Source organism: Ranitomeya imitator, chromosome 4 (assembly GCF_032444005.1).
Source record: "Ranitomeya imitator isolate aRanImi1 chromosome 4, aRanImi1.pri, whole genome shotgun sequence".
Lineage (NCBI taxonomy): Eukaryota > Metazoa > Chordata > Amphibia > Anura > Dendrobatidae > Ranitomeya > Ranitomeya imitator.
This window is the reverse complement of record NC_091285.1, coordinates 671,769,109-671,790,345: the sequence shown is the minus strand read 5'-3', so window position 1 is coordinate 671,790,345 and position 21,237 is coordinate 671,769,109. Positions and strand designations below refer to the sequence as shown.

General features: G+C 41.7%; 1 protein-coding gene across 2 annotated transcripts in view; it reads left to right on the top strand.

The window, feature by feature from the left end:
* Positions 1–18,160, top strand: part of DENND1C (DENN domain containing 1C) — a 41,150-nt gene extending 22,990 nt beyond the window's left edge. For both annotated transcript variants that reach the window (XM_069767307.1, XM_069767308.1), the window contains exons 9-22: positions 1,689–1,799; positions 1,923–2,023; positions 2,111–2,156; positions 2,241–2,342; positions 6,050–6,175; positions 6,904–7,005; positions 9,437–9,524; positions 9,685–9,725; positions 12,256–12,327; positions 12,409–12,465; positions 13,175–13,279; positions 13,606–13,664; positions 16,760–16,949; positions 17,053–18,160. In XM_069767307.1, coding sequence (XP_069623408.1) covers positions 1,689–1,799; positions 1,923–2,023; positions 2,111–2,156; positions 2,241–2,342; positions 6,050–6,175; positions 6,904–7,005; positions 9,437–9,524; positions 9,685–9,725; positions 12,256–12,327; positions 12,409–12,465; positions 13,175–13,279; positions 13,606–13,664; positions 16,760–16,949; positions 17,053–17,925 — 2,073 coding nt within the window. In that variant the 3' untranslated portion in view covers positions 17,926–18,160. The remainder of the gene's footprint in view (positions 1–1,688; positions 1,800–1,922; positions 2,024–2,110; positions 2,157–2,240; positions 2,343–6,049; positions 6,176–6,903; positions 7,006–9,436; positions 9,525–9,684; positions 9,726–12,255; positions 12,328–12,408; positions 12,466–13,174; positions 13,280–13,605; positions 13,665–16,759; positions 16,950–17,052) is intronic.
* Positions 18,161–21,237: the final 3,077 nt, after the last annotated feature.

The window sequence follows — 21,237 nt, the reverse complement described above, 5'->3', positions numbered from 1 at the left end:
GAGCCATAACTTTTTTATTTTTCCGTCAATTTGGCCATGTGAGGGCTTATTTTTTTGCGGGACGAGTTGTACTTTTGAACGACATCATTGGTTTTAGCATGTCGTGTACTAGAAAACGGGAAAAAAATTCCAAGTGCGGTGAAATTGCAAAAAAAGTGCAATCCCACATTGGTTTTTTGTTTGGCTTTTTTGCTAGGTTCACTAAATGCTAAAAATGACCTGCCATTATGATTCTCCAGGTCAGTACGAGTTCATAGACACCTAACATGACTAGGTTATTTTTTATCTAAGTGGTGAAAAAAAAATTCCAAACTTTGCTAAAAAAAAATAAAAAAAAAAATTGCGCCATTTTCCGATACTCGTAGCGTCTCCATTTTTCATGATCTGGGGTCGGCTGAGGGCTTATTTTTTGCGTGCCGAGATGACGTTTTTAATGATAGCATTTTGATGCAGATACGTTCTTTTGATCGCCCGTTATTGCATTTTAATGCAATGTCGCGGCGACCAAAAAAACGTAATTCTGGCGTTTCGAATTTTTTTCCCGCTACGCTGTTTAGCGATCAGGTTAATACTTTTTTTTAATTGATAGATCGGGCGATTCTGAGCGCGGCGATACCAAATATGCGTAGATTTGATTTTTTTTTTATTGATTTATTTTGATTGGGGCGAAAGGGGGGTGATTTAAACTTTTATGTTTTTTTTATTTTTTTCACATTTTTTTAAACTTTTTTTCTTAACTTTTGCCATGCTTCAATAGCCTCCATGGGAGGCTAGAAGCTGGCACAGCACGATCAGCTCTGCTACATAGCAGCGATCTGCTGATCGCTGCTATGTAGCAGAAATGGAGGTGTGCTGTGAGCGCCGACCACAGGGTGGCGCTCACAGCCACCGCTCATCAGTAACCATAAAGGTCTCTGGGACCTCTATGGCTACAATATACAAGCATCGCCGACCCCCGATCATGTGACGGGGGTCGGCGATGACGTCATTTCCGGCCGCCCGGCCGGAAGCGGTAGTTAAATGCCGCTGTCTGCGTTTGACAGCGGCATTTAACTAGTTAATAGGTGCGGGCAGATCGCGATTCTGCCCGCACCTATTGCGGGCACATGTCAGCTGTTCAAAACAGCTGACATGTCCCGGCTTTGATGCGGGCTCACCGCGGAGCCCTGCATCAAAGCAGGGGAGCCGGCATCGGACGGTATAGTACGTCCGATGCCGGTAAGGGGTTAAGAATACCCTCTACCCATCCAGATACCTGCTCAGTAAATAAATATGTGATTCTTCAGAATTTGTTTTAGTCTTTGCCTGATGAAGAGACGTATGTAGTCTCGAAAGCTTGCAATTTGTTACCATCTTTTCAGTTAGCCATTAAAAGGTATCAACCACCGAGGACTCTCAATTCTAAATATTTTTCTATCTACTGGCTAACACGGTGCCAAGATATATTTTTTTCCTGTACATATTATTATGTTACCCCAATATTGGAATTTCTTCTGTTATTACAATTATTTGACAGCCTATTTACACAGTTGGGTGTACGTGGGCATCGCTGGAGATATCATTCCCGGGTGACAAGACATCCCTCGTACTTGCAGACTTTTTCCCTTTAATGTGACCCATTACAGAATGAATACATGATACCGCTTTATGAAATCTTCCATCTTATATCATGTCTGTCCCTTTTCCAGAGAAACCTCACAGAGTTCTTGGTGGCAGTGCAGGTGGACATGATGCTGCAGATGTTCGCCAGCTTGTTGTGTGAGAGACGGATCCTCATCACATCCAGTAAACTCAGTACGGTGAGCATCAGACACCTGTCATGGCCGTCTTTATTGACGCGAGGAGAAATATTTTTTTAAATATGTTTTTTTTCCTTTTTATTGCACATATATTATTGTGGATCCCCCTCCTGTGTACGGCAGCTCACAGCCTGCGTCCATGCCTCCGCGGGCCTCCTGTATCCCATGTACTGGCAGCACATCTTCATTCCCACCCTGCCGCCTCACCTCCTGGAATATTGTGGGTCTGTCATCCGTTCGGTACTTTCCCCTTCTGTATTGCCAATTACTTGTCTACCTGAATCTAACCCCATGCCTATGTTTCCCATCAGTGCCCCCATGCCCTTCCTGATCGGGGTCCACAGCAGTTTGATGGAGGTAAGTCATCCTGGTGTCATTAACATTAGTCACAAGTTCCTAAACATAGATTTTATAATTTTCTTACTGCTTCCTCCACTACAGCAAGTGAACCCTGTAGTTCTGGAAGAGGTGGTAGTGTTTAACATGGACACCAACAACTTGGAGACGCCATTCCAGGACCTGGATAATCTGCCTCCACATGTGGTAAGACCCCGTATATGGTATATAGTGCACATGCATCAATGTCACCGTCAACAGGAGACTTGGAGAAGAACAGCGAGACACCCAAAAGGGGAAAAGGGCAGGTGGTGGCCACAGACCATTTCTCTCTCCTACTACTTCCTAACTGGTTCTTCTCTAGTTTTGGATCTCCCTCATGTCTTGGTCATTACTGGTAACATGAAGTGGTACCTGCAGCCAATTCAGGTTGTATGGCTCCTCCAAGACAGCACATTCATACGTGCGCTTACAAGAAAGTTTCCAACATCTCACAGCACGGAGCAGATACCAGGTCACTACATGAGGAGTCCCAGACAGGGACATAGAAGAGCATCAGCCCAGCAGCAGGATCGGTGTCTGCGCGAGGAGGGACAGGAGGAGACTGAACACCATCCACCATCTTCATCAATATGTTGATTGATGATCACATTATGGGATGTCAGGAGTACATTCAGACACGTGAGGCCATACACACTACTGATCATATTATGGGATGTCAGGAGAACATACAGACATGTGGGGCCGTACACACTGCTGATCACATTACACATAGCGCCCAACAACCCTGGATAGAGCAGGACTGTCCCAATTTGAGGGCTAGGTCCAAACACATTTAACACATAAGTCCCAAACCTTTAATACTCACTCCTGTCCTCCATCGTTGCTCCTTCTCAGAGGGTTGGACCACAATTCACTTCATTATAACACTCACTTTTCTTGTCATCAGGTCTCCTCAGGACTTGAACTCACATTGCCATGTTTGCAGGCAGGAACTCTAGCTTTGTGCCAAAGGCCTTAATGATGTAGACAGGAGAATTTGGTACTCTTGACCTGTATTGCAGGCAGTGACCCCAGAAGCAGATTATACATGTTCATTGATATTGATTGTACATAACAGTGTATTTCTATGTTCCCTGTATACTAGAGGTGATGAAAAAGTCAGATTTTTTCATTGCTATAAGGCCGGTTTCACACATCAGTGGCTCTGGTACGTGAGGTGACACTTTCCTCACGTACCGGAGACACTGACTCACGTAGACACATTGAAATCAATGTGTCTCTGCACATGTCAGCGTGTTTTCACGGACCGTGTGTCCGTGTGCAAAACACAGAAACATGTCAGTGTTCGTGGGAGAGCACGGATTACACGGACACATTAAAGTCAATGGGTCCGTGTAAAACACGTACTGCACATGGACGCTGTCCGTGTGCAGTCCGTGTGCTGTGCAGGAGACAGCGCTACAGTAAGCGCTGTCCCCCCAGCATGGTGCTGAAGCCGCCATTCATATCTTCTTTCCAGCAGCGTTCGCTGGAGAGAAGATATGAAAAATCCTTTTTTTTCTTGTTTAAAATAAAGATCCTTGTCCCCTACCCCCTCCCACCCCCTGTGCGCCCGCCCCGTTACTAAAATAGTCCCCCGGCTCCCTCGCAGCATCCTCTCAGCGCCAGCTTCTCCTGTATGAGCGGTCACGTGGTGCCGCCGATTACAGTCATGAATATGCGGCTCCACCTCCCGCATATTTATGACTGTAATGGGCGGCACCACGTGACCGCTCATACAGGAGAAGGTGCGGCGCGGAGAGGACGCTTCGAAGGAGCCGGGTGAGTATTTTAGTAACAGCAGCCGGGCGCACAGAGTGTGGGAGGGGGGTGGGGACAGGGATCTTTATTTTAAACACGAAAAAAAAAAAAAAAGGATTTTTCATATCTTCTCTCTAGCGAACACTGCTGGAGAGAAGATATGAATGGCGGCTTCAGCACCAGATGCAGGGGACAGCGCTTACTTGTAGCGCTGTCTCCTGCACGGTCCGTGTGGTACCCAGTTGGCACACGGCTGCCGCACGTATGCCACACTGATGTTCACGGTAAGCACACGGACACGGATAATTCCGATATCGATTTTTCCAGTACCGGAATTATCTGGACGTGTGAGACTGGCCTAAAACAGGAGTGGGGAACCTAAGGTCAGCAGGACTTTGAGGGTATGTGCACACGCTGCGGATTTTGCTGCGGATCCGCAGTGTTTCCGCAGCTGCGGGTCCACAGCAGTTTCCCATGAGTTTACATTACAATGTAAACCTATGGGAAACAAAAAACACTGTGCACATGCTGCGGAAAAAACACGCGGAAACGCAGCGGTTTACATTCCGCAGCATGTCACTTCTTTATGCAGATTCCGCAGCGGTTTTACACCTGCTCCAATAGAAAACCGCAGTTGTAAAACCGCAGTGAAATCCGCAGAAAAACCGCGGTAAATCCGCAATAAATCTGCAGCAAAAACGCAGTGTTTTTGCCCTGCAGATTTATGAAACCCACTGCAGAAAAATCAGCAGTGGACCATTCTACGTGTGCACATATCCTCACGGCCCCTGGGCAGATTATTGGGGACTGGAGTGTTTGGGCTGGTAGCTGTATTTTGGCAGCCGCTAACCCTTTAGTTTCTTCTTACTCAGCACGAGCATGCATTATTCACTACTAAACGCCGAGGTGTGTGAAATGAAGGATTACGTCCTGATACCAGTGCCAATGTCAGAACGTACCTCTTCGGCGGAGTTAGCGTGCAATTTGTACGACCCCCGGAGGATGGCATAAATATCCAAATGGTCCTTGGCAAAATAAAGATTCTCCACCCCTGCTATAAAGCTGCCAGAAATAATAAAAAGCAATTTAAAAAAAAATTACTTTTTTGTGAGTGTCCCCGGTTTTCGATCCCACAGCGCTCAACATTACAGACAGGAGATAAAGCTATTGAGCCACAGGTTCTGGTGACGTCAGTAAGAGAATGTTGTATACATATACAATAGTCCACATATACAATACAGCAATCAGATTATTTACTGGGATTGGTAAAGGGCGTAAAAAATGGCGTGATTGATATTTTTCTCTATTAAATCCATAAAAATGTAATACAAATATAAAGCTGAGGCTGTATTCAAGTGCTGTGCTTTTTCTACTGCATTTTTTTGCGTGTTTTCTGCAGGTGTCCACACGCTGCAATAAAAATCTTCTCTGATCATTGTGCGTTTGCTGTGTTTCTTTTATGCGTTTCCCCCCATATTTGTTTTTAATGCTTTTTTAATAATACAGAAAAGCTTTGATTCTGCGCTTAAAAATGCAAGTGTTTTTTTTTTCTTTTTCCTTGTGTTTTTTTTTCAAGTTCCACACAGAAGCCTATAGAGAAAAAAAAGCACCAAAACCGCAGAGTACAGCAGCGCCTTTAGACACACAGACTGCAGAGATTTCATGGAATCACATCCACTTTGCTTGGAAATTTAGAACCTTGTTCACATGTAGCGTAAATTATGAATTTTCTTTTTTTTGCACAATAATTCTGCTGTTTAACTGCAAAAGCAAAATGGATGTGATTTCATGAGAAGTGCGCCCCCTGTGGTCTATAGATGCTGCTGAACTGTGGGGTTTTGGTGCTTTTGTTTCTACGCCCTGCAGTCCCGGGCATCTGCTGGATGTCCCTCTCTGCCACCGTCCCTCTGACATGTCCTCCTGCCGGGGAAGAAAGACACGGTAAATGGGCGTGGCTTGGGGTGTGGTGAAAATTTGCCACGGCACGCTATACGCGCCACATACTTTGTCTGGCGGTATGGAGACGTGTGTGTACCTCTATCGGTAATGCTATACACCCTTTACCTTACCTTAACGTACGCCATGACAAATCTTTTCTGTGGCCTCTGCAGGTCTCGACGCTGAAGCTTCGTCTGACAAAACAGTCGTCGTTGATGGGTGACGGGGTGTCCCGTGCATTCCTGAGAGCCCAGGCTCTTCTGTTCGGCAGCTACAGGGAGGCGCTCATCTGTACCCCGGTATGTGCCACCATTGGTCTTACCAGGAATGGACATTTCACCAATCACACACATAGTGCTGCCATAGTCAGGCTACAGCGAGGGCATTAAAGGCATACAGGGGTCAGTACACGACCACACTGTGCCCCCTAGGCTGTGTGTAAGCACCGTGTCAGTCACCCTGGGTAACCTCCAGCACTAATTGCCGCAGCATAAACCTCTGTAATGGGAGGTCGGGGACGTGTACCCATCTGTACGCACCATTGGGAGCTGCCGGGCACTTTACTTATTTATCATGTATGTGTATAATGCCGCCACATCATGAATTATTAATACCACCTCCGAACATATCAGGCGTAATCACCGCTTCTTAAAGGCGCAGTAACTCTCGCAGCATATTTCCCAAAATGGAAATATTATGTTATATTTTTGTATGTTTTTTTTTTTATAATTCTGCTTTCACCATAAATATAAAAATACAATAGTCCAAAATGCATTATGGCAATAAACTGTCAGCATTATGTCAGCTCGGTATGGCGGTAATATATGGGTACTGCCATCTTACGTTATGTAAGTACTATATAGTGGTACCAAATGCCCGGCGGTAATATGTGGGTTTTGGTTGGCAGTATTTTCTGCGCACTACTTGGCGGTATTATTTTGACAGCATATGGCGGTTTATCTATTTTGGACTTTTCTTGTTTTCAGAATTAATGGCACCATTCACCATCTATTTCTCTCCCTTTTAGGAGCAGCCAATTTCTTTCTGCCAGGACTCATTTCTGAACCACAAGAGCAGCACCATGCGGACCTTCCTGCAGAACGCCGTGCACCTGCAGCTCTTCTCACAGGTCTGGCGGATGTTACATACACTTACCAAGGCGCCATATTATATTTACCCTGGTGATGATTGCTCATGTGTGAAGTTAACCCACCGATCAATCACACAAGGCTTCCGGCTCTGGACTAGATACAACCCCTGGCAAAAATGATGGAATCACCTTCCTTGGAGGATGTTCATTCAGTTGTTTAGTTTTGTAGAAAAAAAGCAGCTCACAGACATGGGACAAAACTAAAGTCATTTCAAATGGCAACTTTCTGGCTTTAAGAAACACTAAAAGAAATCAAGAATAAAAAATGTGGTAGTCAGTAATGGTTACTTTTTAACCCAAGCATAGGGGAAAAATGATGGAATCACTCAATTCTGAGAAAAAAAAAATCACGCAATGTTGCAAAAGATGTTGGTTGTTCACAGTCAGCTGTGTCTAAAATCTGGACGAAATACAAACAACATGGGAAGGTTGTTAAAGGCAAACATACTGGTAGACCAAGGAAAACATCAAAGCGTCAAGACGGGAAACTTAAAGCAATATGTCTCCAAAACAGGAAATGCACAACAAAACAAATGAGGAACGAATGGGTGGAAACTGGAGTCAACGCCTGTGACCGAACTGTAAGAAACCGCCTGAAGGAAATGGGATTTACATACAGAAAAGCTAAACGAAAGCCATCATTTAACACCTAAACAGAAAAACAAGGGTTACAATGGGCTAAGGAAAAACAGTCGTGGACTGTGGATGACTGGATGAAAGTCACATTCAGTGATGAATCGCGAATCTGCATTGGGCAAGGTGATGATGCTGGAACTTATGTTTGGTGCCGTTCCAATGAGATTTATAAAGATGACTGCCTGAAGAGAACATGCAAATTTCCACAGTCATTGATGATATAGGGCTGCATGTCAGGTAAAGGCACTGGGGAGATGGCTGTCATTACATCTTCAATAAATGCGCAAGTTTATGTTGATATTTTGGACACTTTTCTTATCCCATCAATTGAAAGGATGTTTGGGGATGATGAAATCATTTTTCAAGATGATAATGCATCCTGCCATAGAGCAAAAACTGTGCAAACATTCCTTGAAAAAAGACACATAAGGTCAATGTCATGGCTGCAAATAGTCCGGATCTCAATCCAATTGGAAATCTTTGGTGGAAGTTGGAGAAAATGGTCCATGACAAGAATCCAACCTGCAAAGCTGATCTGGTGACAGCAATCAGAGAAAGTTGGAGCCAGATTGATGAAGAGTCCTGTGTGACCCTCATTAAAGGGACACTGTCACCTGAATTTGGAGGGAACAATCTTCAGCCATGGAGGCGGGGTTTTGGGGTTTTTGATTCACCCTTTCCTTACCCGCTGGCTGCAATATTGGATTGAAGTTCATTCTCTGTCCTCCATAGTACATGCCTGCACAAGGCAAGATTGCTTTGTGCAGGCGTGTACTACGGAGGACAAAGAATGAACTTCAATCCAATATTGCAGCCAACATGCAGCCGGCGGGTAAGCAAAGGGTGAATCAAAAACCCCAAAACCCCGCCTCCATGGCTGAAGATTGTTCCCTCCAAATTCAGGTGACAGTGTCCCTTTAAGTCCAGGCCTCAGAGACTGCAAGCTGTAATAAAAGCCAGAGGTGGTGCAACTAAATACTAGTGATGTGTTGGAGGTTTTTTTTTGTTTGTTTGTTTTTCATGATTCCATATTTTTTTCCTCAGAATTCAGTGATTCCATAATTTTTCCCCTATGCTTGGTTACAAAAGTAACCGTTACTGACTACCACATTGTTAGTTCTAGATTTCTTTTAGTGTTTCTGAAAGCCAGAAAGTTGCCATTTGGAATGACTTTAGGTTTGTGCCATGTCTGTGAGCTGCTTTTTTTCTACAAAATTAAACAACTGAATGAACATCCTCCAAGGCCGGTGATTCCATCATTTTTGCCAGGGGTTGTATATCAACCGCTACCTCCCTCAATAATAACCACAAGGAGGGGAATGGTAGCCACCCAGCTGCCTGCTGCTTGCCACCATATTATTATTGGCAAGCTCTGAATGCTGGGGAGCACCGCTGCCATGCCAGACAAAAAAAAAATGCTTTCAGATTCCTGCATTTTTTTTGTAAGAGATTGCAAACGTTTCAGGGCTGTTTTTTTTATAAGATTAAAATTGAGTTTTTGGATTTTTTACACATTTAAAAAAAAAGTGCCACAAATCACTGCAAAAATCGCTCCAAAATGACATTATTTTAGCATAACACTTTGGTTTTCATTTTGCTTTTTTTCAAATATCACTATCTTTATAGTTATGTATTATAGTAGTTATTATTATAATAGTTGTTATTATTATTATTTATATTATTAATAATAATAATCATGTTTTTGGCATTATTTATTACTACAAACACCCTGAAAATGATATAATGAGAGATTTTCCCTCTAACCTTCTCTCAGTTCATGGACAGTCGGCTGGAGAAGTTGAATCGTGGAGAAACATTTACCGACATGTTTGAGCAGGAAGTTACAATCTGCGACCGGTCAGGTATTGTAACCTGAAATGTAGAGGTCCCTTTTCTTACCGTAGGAGTCTACGGGCAACATACGCTCTTGGCTGGCATCTGTCTGAGCCATCCATCAGAGATACAGGGACACAACAATCCCAACTAGCAGCTCAGTGTAATCTCTTGTATCTTCATTTCCAGGAGCTTCAAGATCTTATCAGATATGGCTGGAAAATCTCAAGGTAAAACTAAACATGTCACAGTAATGGCAACCATTACATGAAAAGCGTGGAATCTGACTTCTAACAAAAATATATCAATGTCAATTAGTGTGATTACGGCTTGATTAGTGATGAGTATTAAGATGGGTTCCCATTTGTGAACGCAAAACTACAGGTATCGTTTACAGTAACAACAATATTGGTGCCACATCACACACACAAATAGTGCAGCCATACTTTACACCTATATTATACTGCTATATCCCACATTATTATCATTATTATTATACATTTTTATAGCGCCATTTATTCCATGGCGCTTTACATGTGAAAATGGGGCAAATATAGACAAATACAATAAACATGAGCAAAAACAAGGCACTAACAGGTACAGAGGAGAGAGGACCCTCACAGTCTACATAAATAGTATTATTACACTATACACAAAGATAATAATGCTATGAAATACACATAAATAGTGCTGCTATACAATACATTCATACAAATAGTACTGCTATACCATACACATACATAGTAAAGCTATTCCATACTTACAAATAATACATATATGCTATCCACCTTAGCGAGAGACCCAAGTTGGGCTAAATGTATATGTATCGCTTGCTCACCGAGCCCCACTCCATACAGCCAACCAATTCCAGCCCTGTGCTGATGAGGGCCTAAAGCCCGAAACACGTGTCCACAGGTAGGAATTGGTTGGCTGTGTAAATTTAGAAACTAATCCGCAGCATTGCACGCTTGGCGGTTCCAAGCGCTGTGGATTAGACTGGGGTGGAAAGAGATGATTTGCATAGCTCCGCCTACTGCAAAGGATTCTGGTTAAACCTGCTATTCTTTGTATTATGCTGCTTGCAAGTACTTTCCGTTTCAGGAAAGCATCCACTATATACTTACAAATAGTAAGGCTGAATATACATTGGTATACATGCAGAGGTAAAACGCATGTTAAAAATGGCCACAAAACATAAAACCTACAAAAGAAAAAAAGTAAATGAAAACCCTGATATAACTAAGTAAAAAAAAGCAAAAATGCATTTAAATATCAGGGTTTTCATTTACTTTTTTTCTCTTGTAGGTTTTATGTTTTGTGGCCATTTTTAACATGCGTTTTACCTCTGCATGTATACCAACTTAAGTTAAGCTCAATTTTGTGTTTTTTTTCTGTGTATTGTTGCATTCTGTGCAATCCGGGGTGTGGCCTCCCTGTTTCTGAGCTAGAAACTATATAAGGCTCCCCTAGTCTAGTGTTTCACTGTTTGGGCTCAGTCCTTTCATCTGCCCTTATTCACACTGAGGTCAACATTGACACATGGTAAGGTTTTAATATTAGATAGTTTAGGACTGTCCCGATCAGAGTTACCGTGACGAGGTGGGATGGCTTTTGTGCTATTTTTTGATCAAAAAACAGTATTACTAAAAACTCTGTGTTATTTAAATGCATTTTTGCTTTTTTTACTTAGTTATATCAGGATTTTCATTTACTTTTTTTCTCTTGTAGGTTACATATATAGTATTGCTGTACTGTACATATAAATAGTGCTGCTATACCGGACACATAAATAGTGCTGCTCTACAATACATACTGTACATACAAGTAGTGCTGCAATATCATACTCATAAATAGTAAAGCTATATGATGCACATAAATAGTACTGCTATATTTTACACAAATAGTACAGCAATACAATAACACAGAATTTGTAGTGCTATATTAGACACATTAGACACATAAATAGTATTGCTATACCATACACAGAAATTATACTACTGTAGATAATACACCTATACCACACATAAATAATACTGCTATATCACTCACATATAAGTACACAAATCATACTGCTATAGCATACACACAGTTAGTATTACTATATCATACAAAACAACACTACTATACCATTCACATGTAAATACACTATACTTATACCATATACATAAATACCTCTGCTGTACTATACATATAAAAGCCTATACACACATACATTTATTTACACATGTTACGCACACATATTCATATACTTACCTCTCCGGCTGCTGCTATACAATACATTCTTACAAATAGTACTACTATACTTTACAAATAAATAGTAAGGCTATACCATACACATAAATGGTACTGCTATATTTTACACATAAATGGTACAGCAATATGATAACACATACATTGTATTGCTATATTATACACATAAAATGTACTGCTATGCTGTACACATAAATGGTTCTGTCGCACTGTACATAAATAGTACAGCTACACCATTCACAAATACTACCGCCATACCATACACATAAGACTCCTACACCTTACACATATACAGTAATACTTCTATACCATTTACATATAAATTCACAAATACTACTGCTATACCTATACCATAAACATAAATAACACTGCTGTACTATACGGACATGATTCACCTCCTCACCCACAATTACATTCACATTAATTCCTTTTTATTGTAAATCTCTCCCCGACGTAAATTTCTGGATCACTGAATCGATTTTACCTTTTTTTTCTATATTCCCTGCCCAGAAAGGAGGCGGCACATTGATCAATAACATGAAGAATCGCACTCAACCCACCGTTAGGAACATGCTGAAATACGTAAGTTGCCGGGTCTCGGAGCGCCATGGCTGGTGGCGCCTTTTTTTTTAATCTTGATTATGATTTTACCGTGTATTTTAGGCCAAAGGACAAGCCAGGACAGGACTCCAGGGAATGAGGCAGCGCATCAAACACCAGGTGAGCACTTCATTCATCACTTTTCTTTTTTTTTGTCTCGTGGCATTCTTTGTGGGGTTTTTTGCCCAAAATTTTTCCATGAATTTTAATTTGTGAATTTTATACCAAATGCTCTTTTTTTTCTTTGCGTCCATTTTTCCCACTTTTCAGCGCAAAAAAGGACTACATAAAATCACTCCGGGGTGGGAACATGGTAGCACGTGTGAGCGCAAATTTTGAGACTTTTTAAAAAGTCGTAATTGATAAATCACCCAAAAATATTAAGAAACCTCGAACCTCACCCATAATGGTGAACATAAAAAAGTGAACACCAAAAACTAGACATAAAAAGGCGCAAATGCAATAATGAAGTGGGCCCTTATCGCTCAGTTCTGGGCCATCGCCGGTCTTACGCCTCCTCTGCTCCGGTCTTCGGTTCATTCAGCACTGCCGTCTTCGTAAGAGCAATCTCTGGCCTCGGAGTCGGAGAAGAGACGATGGTAGAATCAAAGACCGGGACAGAGGAAAGGTGACGGCTGGTGAATATAATGTACAGTATATTATTATCGTAACCCCTCGAAAGGAGACAGGTGGCCACCATTTTGTTATATTTGTGCAAATCGAATCCAAAAATTTTTGGATTCACCAGAATCCCAAATTTTGGGGAAATTTGGATGAAATTTGATTTATTTAAAAAATTGATTTATGGATCAATTCTTCTTGACGTCAGGATCATCAAATGCATCGCGTCGGTTCGTTCAAAGAGGACGGCTCCCCAACCCTAAATCATGAGAAACTGCAGAACCGGCTGCCCATTACACAGCACTTTGGACAGGTAAGTGGCTGACAGCAGAGGGTAAAATATATCCTCAGTATAGATCCTGGACTATCAGTATTTCTGGACTATGGGATTCCAGGTAAAGGGGATTCTGTTGTGTATGACCAGACTTAGGCCTCATTCAGGCAGCCGTAATGTGGCCACCACATTTTAGGGCCTGCTTGATCGTAGGGATCTATGATGCTGGTAGTTCGGATTATGGGGCCCGTAGTCAGGTCAGGGCAGCCCTGATCTTCATGTGCTAATATATGGCCTCAATATGGCCGTCCGAATGGGGTTGTACTTTATGTCCCCTCACTATATTTCCTCACATTTTTTTGCAGTCTCGTCCAAGGAGACCAGGAAAGAAGTTCACAGAAGGAGAAAACTGGGAAAGCCAAACGTGAGCAAATCGTCCTGGAATTTAGTAAACGAGACGGTGGACCCATAAGTCATAAATCACACTGAGTGTTACAGTATAATCCAGGGCGTGTAATACTCCAGCAGGGTTGGTCTGGCCCACCAGAGAAACGGAGAATGCTCTGGTGTGCCCTGGCTTCTCCTTCAGGAGAGTTCATAGTGCAAACCTTATAGTTGCTAGGGGGCTCCTTAGTGAGGGGGAAAGTGGGCCTCAAAATCAAATCCTCCGGTGGCCCCAATGTTCTTCTGTCTGACACTGTACTCCAGTATTGTATCAGTATGTTAGTACATCAGAGAGGAGGCCATTTATATTTATTTTGGTCACAGTAAAACTCCATTCTGCCGTAGCCAGTTTTTGTTTTTTGCGATTTTGTTTTGTTTTCTTGTTTTTGTTTTTTGAGGGGCACCATGTATTTTACATATAATGCGCTAAAAACTAAGAAAAAAATCCAAGTGGGGTGTAACTGTGAAAAAACATGGAATTCTGCTATTGTTTTCTTTTTACGGTGTTCATTCCGCGGCAAAAAGGAGCTGGCGACACGGCTCTCCAGGTTACTAGAAGAGATGAGCAAATCGACTTGTCTGTTGATGGAGCTGAGTGGAGGCTTGTTTTTTTTTTGTGACAAGGTGACATTTTTATTGATACCAGTTTGTGGTTCATATGATGTTTTGATCGCTTTTTAGAACATTTTTTAGGAAGGTGTGGTGACCAAAAAAAACCACAGTTTTGGAACTTCATTTTTTTTCTATTTATGGTCTTTACTGTCCAGGTTATTCAGTTTTATATTTTTGATAGATCAGACTTATATATTGCAGTATGTATTGTAGTGTGTAGAGAAAATGACAAGCTGGAATTCACAGGAGAACTAAGACAGCGGCCATGGGGTCCGTCAGAAGCCACACTGCAGAGGGTGGGGGGTCAATGGGAGCCAGTGATTGATGGTGACATATTAATGGTTAAACAACATCGGACAGAGAAAGCCCCAGTTGCTGCTGTTAGGCAGGTGATGTCTGTGTAACACAGCTGGCATCTACCCAGTATGGTGCAGACTAAGCTCCTACACCAATGCTATATTGGCAATGGTATAAGTGAAAGTAATTCTCATTATTCACCTATCCACCTTGTGTCAAAAATATTCCCCTCTGCAGGCAATTTTGTAAGTCAGAGACAGCAGCAGATCCAGGTTTTCCAGCACCCGTGGCCCCCTCGTATACACAGTGTAATGACTGCTCATATGTGATTTGTATACTTAAAGTCACATGAAAACAAACTGATCATCATAATTTAATGTTTAGTGAAATACCACAGCCCCTGCTTCATTGAGAGAAGCAGAAAGCGAAGCCAAGCAAGCAGATGATGACTGCATGAACTGGCAAGCTAAATTCAATCCGGATAGTGAGCTTATTACATACCATTAGGATTGGGCATGCTGTATTCCTTACATTTATACAGTGGGGACAGAAAGTATTCAGACCCCTTTACATTTTTCACTCTGTTTCATTGCAGCCATTTGGTAAATTCAAAAAAGTTCATTTTTTACTCATTAATGTTCACTCTGCACCCCATCGTGACTGAAAAAAAACAGAAATTCAGCCCCTTTGCTCGGTATTGAGTAGAAGCCCCACACTTTTTCCATTTAAGGATTATGGAGGCCACTGTGCTATTAGGAACCTTGAGTGCTGCAGCAATTCTATTGTAACCTTGGCCAGATCTGTACCTTGCCACAATTCTGTCTCTGAGCTCCTTGGCCAGTTCCTTTGACCTCATGATTCTCGTTTGGTCTGACATGCACTGTGAGCTGTGAGGTCTTATATACCGTAGACAGGTGTGCGCCTTTCCAAATCAAGTCCTATCTGTTTAATTAAACACAGCTGGACTCCAATGAAGGAGTAGAAGCATCTCAAGAAGGATCACAATGAAATGGACAGCATGTGACTTACATATGAGTGTCTGAGAAAATTGTCTCAATACTTGTGACCATGTGATATTTCAGTTTTTCTTTTTTAATAAATTTGCAAAAATGTCTACATTTCTGTTTATTTTCAGTCAAGATGGGGTGCAGAGTGTACATTAATGAGAACAAAAATGAACTTTTTTGACTTTACCAAATGACTGCAATGAAACAAAGAGTGAAAAATTTAAAGGGGTCTGAATACTTTCCGTACCCACTGTATATGGTGATGTATATCTGGGGATGTATTCCTGTGCTGGTGGTGGTTCTGGTGATGTATTCTTGTGTTGTTATTGGTTTTGATCCTGTACACATATAACATTCCATAACTTGTAAGATTACATGGCCATGTTAATACAGTATTATGCAGTCTGACGAGTTATGGGTTACTACATTTGTATTTCTGTTAGGGGCATTAAATGGGATGTCCAGGTTTGTGATGAAAGTCTGCTATACAGTATTGTATAGTACCATCAGTACTAAACTAAAACCACCAACAGTACAAACATACAGCACCAGAACCCCCATTAGTACAGAAATACAGCACAAGAATGAGCATCAATACAGGAATACATCGCTAGAAAACCCATCAGTACATAAATACATCACCATAACCGCCATCAAAATAGAAATACATCACCATAACCACCAATAATACCGAAATATCACCAGAACCAACATCAGTACAGAAATACATAATCAGAATCACCATCAGTACAGAAATACATCACCAGCTTGACAGCCAGCTTGGAGAATGTTCAAATCCCACTGCAGGCCGCAAAATGCAACCATCTGGGTAACACCTCAGACCGCTGAATTAAGCAGCCCGACAGTGTCCCCTTGCCAGCAGCTTGCCCCACCTGCACCCCACTAGACACACCCCTTAGAGGATTGTGAATATTTACTGTCATTTGAAGTGAATAGGAGCTGTCCTGCAGTGCCCGAGAATAGCCCATACATAGTGTATGGAGCAGTACACACTTTGTTTACTTCCGCTCCTGGCAGCCTGCAAACAGTTGCTTGGTGGTGTCATGTGTTGCACCCCACAAATTAAATTTTGATGACCTATGCTAAGGACACATCAATCTAAGTAATGTCAACCCCTTTAAATCTAATTTACTCCCAGATATGATGAAGAAAAAGAGGTGGATCATGGACCTAATGAAGAGGACTTCCCTCTTCTGGAGGAAGGGATGGATCTGCTGAATGAAATTTTTGAAACGTTAAATACCAGAGCTCCAGATGACGGACGGGCGTTATATGGGGCACACAGCTTGGACTGTTTCAATCTAGAGGACAGTCGATATTTCACGCGGGTGAGTTAGTAATGGTACGAGTATATACAATAGTAAAGGTGAACCTCAATAATTTACGTCCTGAGATACAAGTAATGACACACATGATTTTTCTGCCCCGTAGTTCCAGTCTTTGTGTGTACCTAGTGATGAGAACCTCCAGCTGAGTCTGAGTCAGCCTAGAAGTTCCAATCTGTGGTATCTACAGGAAGTAGATGAGGGATCGGTAGACTACAAAGAATCTGAGGTTCCTTCACCAACATCTGAGAGCATAACCAATATCTCAAAGACCATGGAAGTCACAGCTCCGATTCAAGAAGCCACTCCAGGATCGGAATTGTCCTCAATATCAACAACTGTCCACAATCCTGAGGTGACTTCTACCATTTCTGAGAGCACTGCAGAGTCTTCAGAGGTTACACCATCAGTTCCGCAGGGTAGTTTGGTCAAATCAGAGCAAGAAGTGATTTCTCCAGCTACAGAGTCTGACTACATCTTAAATGAAGAGCCCAAAGAGCAGAAAGATGTGTTACTTGTAGAGCCATGTAAGACCATTCAGGTAACAAGTGTTGGAACCACCCCATGTAGGACTCCCCTCATTGTATCTGGACCAAGTGTCCGCTCAACCATCTCGCGTTTTCAGGCTTGTCCCATTGACCCAAGGTTGGTATGGAGTGGGACTAAGAAGGAATCAGTGGAGGTCCAAAGAGTAGGTGGTCATGCTTGGTCAATTAACACAAGACCCATCTCCCAAGTTTACTGTAGTCCAAAACCATGCGCCTCCACCTATAATATCCGCCCTGTTTTCCAAAGGACTCAGAGCACGCCAAAGCTAACTGTACCCAACAGCCCCACGTCAACCATCCCAAAACCCATGCCTCAATTACACAGCGAGGAGGGAGTGGAACCAACAAGCAAAGTTCTGCCTCCACAACCCATCGACTTGAGCGTGTCTTGCCCAAAAGTTTCAGAGTTGAAGAAAAAGTTTGAAACTTAAAGCGGCTCTGTCAGAATATTCACTGTGAAGCCATCTAACGATCTGCTGGTAGCCACGAGTCCGGTTTCACTTACACAGAGCTGAGCTGTGATACCAGACACAACGCAATGACAGGTGTGGCACGGTTTCACAAAGAAAGCAGCCATGTTTTTTCTAATTGCTTGAATTTTACCAAAGTCTTGTTCAGGAAGTCACACCTGAGGTGAATTTTTAATAAAATTTTGTAACGAGAAGTAAAAAAAAAAAAGTTTGTTGTGTACATTATTCAGAGATTGAAAGATGATGATTAAAAGGCTCATGACCTTGATTAAGAAACATCCGAATGTGATAATCTTGGCCTAAAAGTCTAATGGTAAGACTGGAAAAAAGAGGCTCTAATAGATAGACCGGACTTGATGCCCAAAGCAACCAATGTTCTGGAAAAATGAACGCTATGATTTGGTTGCTATGGGCAACGAGGCCTACGTAGGCGAGGAAAGCCATTTTCTGGAATCTTAAGTATATCTAAATGCCGAGTAAACAATTTTTTTTGAGAAATAAAGACAAAGTAAAGATTAGAGGCTGCACATTTCATGTCAGGACTCCCAGTAATGGCCAATTTCCAACTTCAGAGAAGTCAGCCTCGGAGAGCCCTCGATGCAGTGACACCTGAGCAGATTGCTACGGTAAAATGGGGGTGGCTTTTAAGCGCTGTGGCTTCAATAAAGGGGTGCGGTTAGCAAGTAACGGGAGGCGTTACTACTTAGACTGTTGTGCCACTATAGGAAGAGCAGGGAAAGCGAAGGAAATTTTTTTTAACAAAACAGAGTAGTGTTTGGTCCCATGGTCATAAGCTGGGTGACGCATCTCCGCATGTTGGCCGCAGCAGTGATGTCCCATCGTTGTAGCCAAAACGCCCAGATTGGACCATCAACAGAGAGAGCAATTTTGCTGTAGGTTGAAAACACTAGTAACTTTTATAGGATTTCAGTGGGAAGCAAAAAAAAAAAAAAAGGGTTGTGGAACATCAACATAAATCCGTAACATCATAATTATTTTGAATTCACAAAAAAAAAAAAAAGCACAAAATTGCTTTAAGTCGCCCAGGGCTACATCGAAGGGCACAAGTACGGCAGAAAAGTGGTGGTCTTTTTACGAAGGTTTTGGCAGTGCCTAAGAGATGTTTCCTGAGTCCAGGAGGTCTCACATTTTCCCGGGACAGAGCTAGAAATATGGACAGCAGGTACAATACAGATGCCCAAAAAAAATAAGAGTTTTCAGACATGGAGAGGTCTTGATTCCTGTAGATGTAAGAACAAGAACATTTGGTGATTTTTTTTTATAGGCAATTACATTAACCCCTTTCCGCCATGGTTATTTTATGTTTTTGTTTTTTTCCTCCCCTTATTCCAAGAGCCGTACATTTTTTTATTATTCTTCCGTCGATACAGCCATATGTCGGCTTCACTTTTTTTGTAAGAACGAGTTGTGTTCTTGAATGACATTTTATCATGAGATGCACTGGAAAACAGGGAAAAAAAAAAATTCCAAGTGTGGTGAAATTGCCAAAAAAAAAAAAAAAAAGTGCCATTCCACAAGTTTTTCTTTATTTAACCAGGTTCATTGTATGGTAAAAATGACATGGCAAGAATAGGATTCTCTAGGTCAGTACAATTACACAGATACCAAATATGTATAGTTTTTTTTTATTATTATTTAAGTGGCGGAAAAAATATCAGAAATTTGTTAAAAAAAAAAATTTGTGTCACCATTTTCTGAGACCTGTAACATTTTCAATGCTTAGTCGATGTGGCTTTGTGAGGGCTTATTATTTTACACCCCGAGCTGACGTTTTCGCTGATATAATTTTGCTGTAGGTATGATGTTTTGATTGTCTCTTAATGCAAAAAAAATTTAATTTTAGCGTTTAGTGTTTTTTTTTTTCTTATTACACCATTTACCAATCGGGTTAATTTTATATGTTGATAGATTGGCCTTTTATAGATGTAATGAGACCACCTGTATTTTTTTATTTCTAATGGGAAAAGAGGGGTTTGATTTCAACTTCCATAATTTTTTACTTGTCACTGTATTGGTTCGGCCCCTTGGTGGACTTGCATACATACAGCGCAATACAACAGTACTGCAGTAAATAGCAAAAAAACAGTCTCCACCTGGCATTCACATGTGAACCATCATGACAGGTACATAGAATGCTGTGTCCCCTGTCAGTGAGCTAGAAAAGCCTCTGTCTGACATGGTCTGTGGCATTTAACAAGTTAATAGCTTCAGGTGGGGGTGTTAGAGGCAGATGATGTCTGAATATCACAGCCATCACCTACCGGTAAAGATGCAGGCTCAGTTCCTGAGTTCACAATGTCAGGGTGCCGGCGTATGACGCAAATGAATTTCCCATGTTAGTAAAGGGTTAAAGGATAACCATACTTTCAAGAAACTTTTCAGAATCTTTGCCTATTATATGACTAATATCCTTCATCCCCCCTGTACACTCACTCTCTTTCTTTATTTGCAATTGACGCTGAGCTGGTGAGAAGACAAGCTAATCTGATGTCTCCCATACACCGCACGGACAGAAGGATTCCTGATCTTTATCCCTTCAGTCTGCACACAGACAGTAGTAGCATGGTGGACAGTATACATCAGTACTGAACTGTGTGGATGTGATTCCAGCTCTGAGAGTAGGTACATGACTAGTTAGAAAGCTCAGCACAATCTTTTCTGTGTTTCCCTCTGCCTGTTTTCTTACTCTGATCCTCCCAGAGTATAATAGGAGGTACAACCTCATACCACAATGAGCTGCCAGTCCTTCTGATCTTGAATAGAGGGGGGGAGGGGGGGTAAGAAGTGGCTCATAAGTGGAGAAAGGAGACAAATTCTCTGATAGTTAAAGTTTTTTAGATTTACTTGTACTATTCATTTATGAAAAGTTTGCTGAAAGCACATTTCCCACTTAGGTACATTATTTAGTAAAGTACTTTCAGCAAAGCATTCAACTATACTAATACCCAACACGTGAGGAGCTTATAATAGTTGGAGACTGGAGTAATTACTAAATAACATTCCTCAGTTATAAGTTTATTATTATTAGCAAGCCCTCTACTTATGTTCCGTTGGCTATACCCAATTCTTACACTACGGGGCGAACACAGGCGTTAACACAACATCACCTCTAAAATTCTAGCTCTATAAATTTCAGACATACATACATAATAAAATATAACATACATAATCCCCATATCAAATAATACAGAGGGATCAGTCACTCAAGGAAGAGGCTGAATTAATTCATATTCTTCAGTTGTCGTTTTTAAT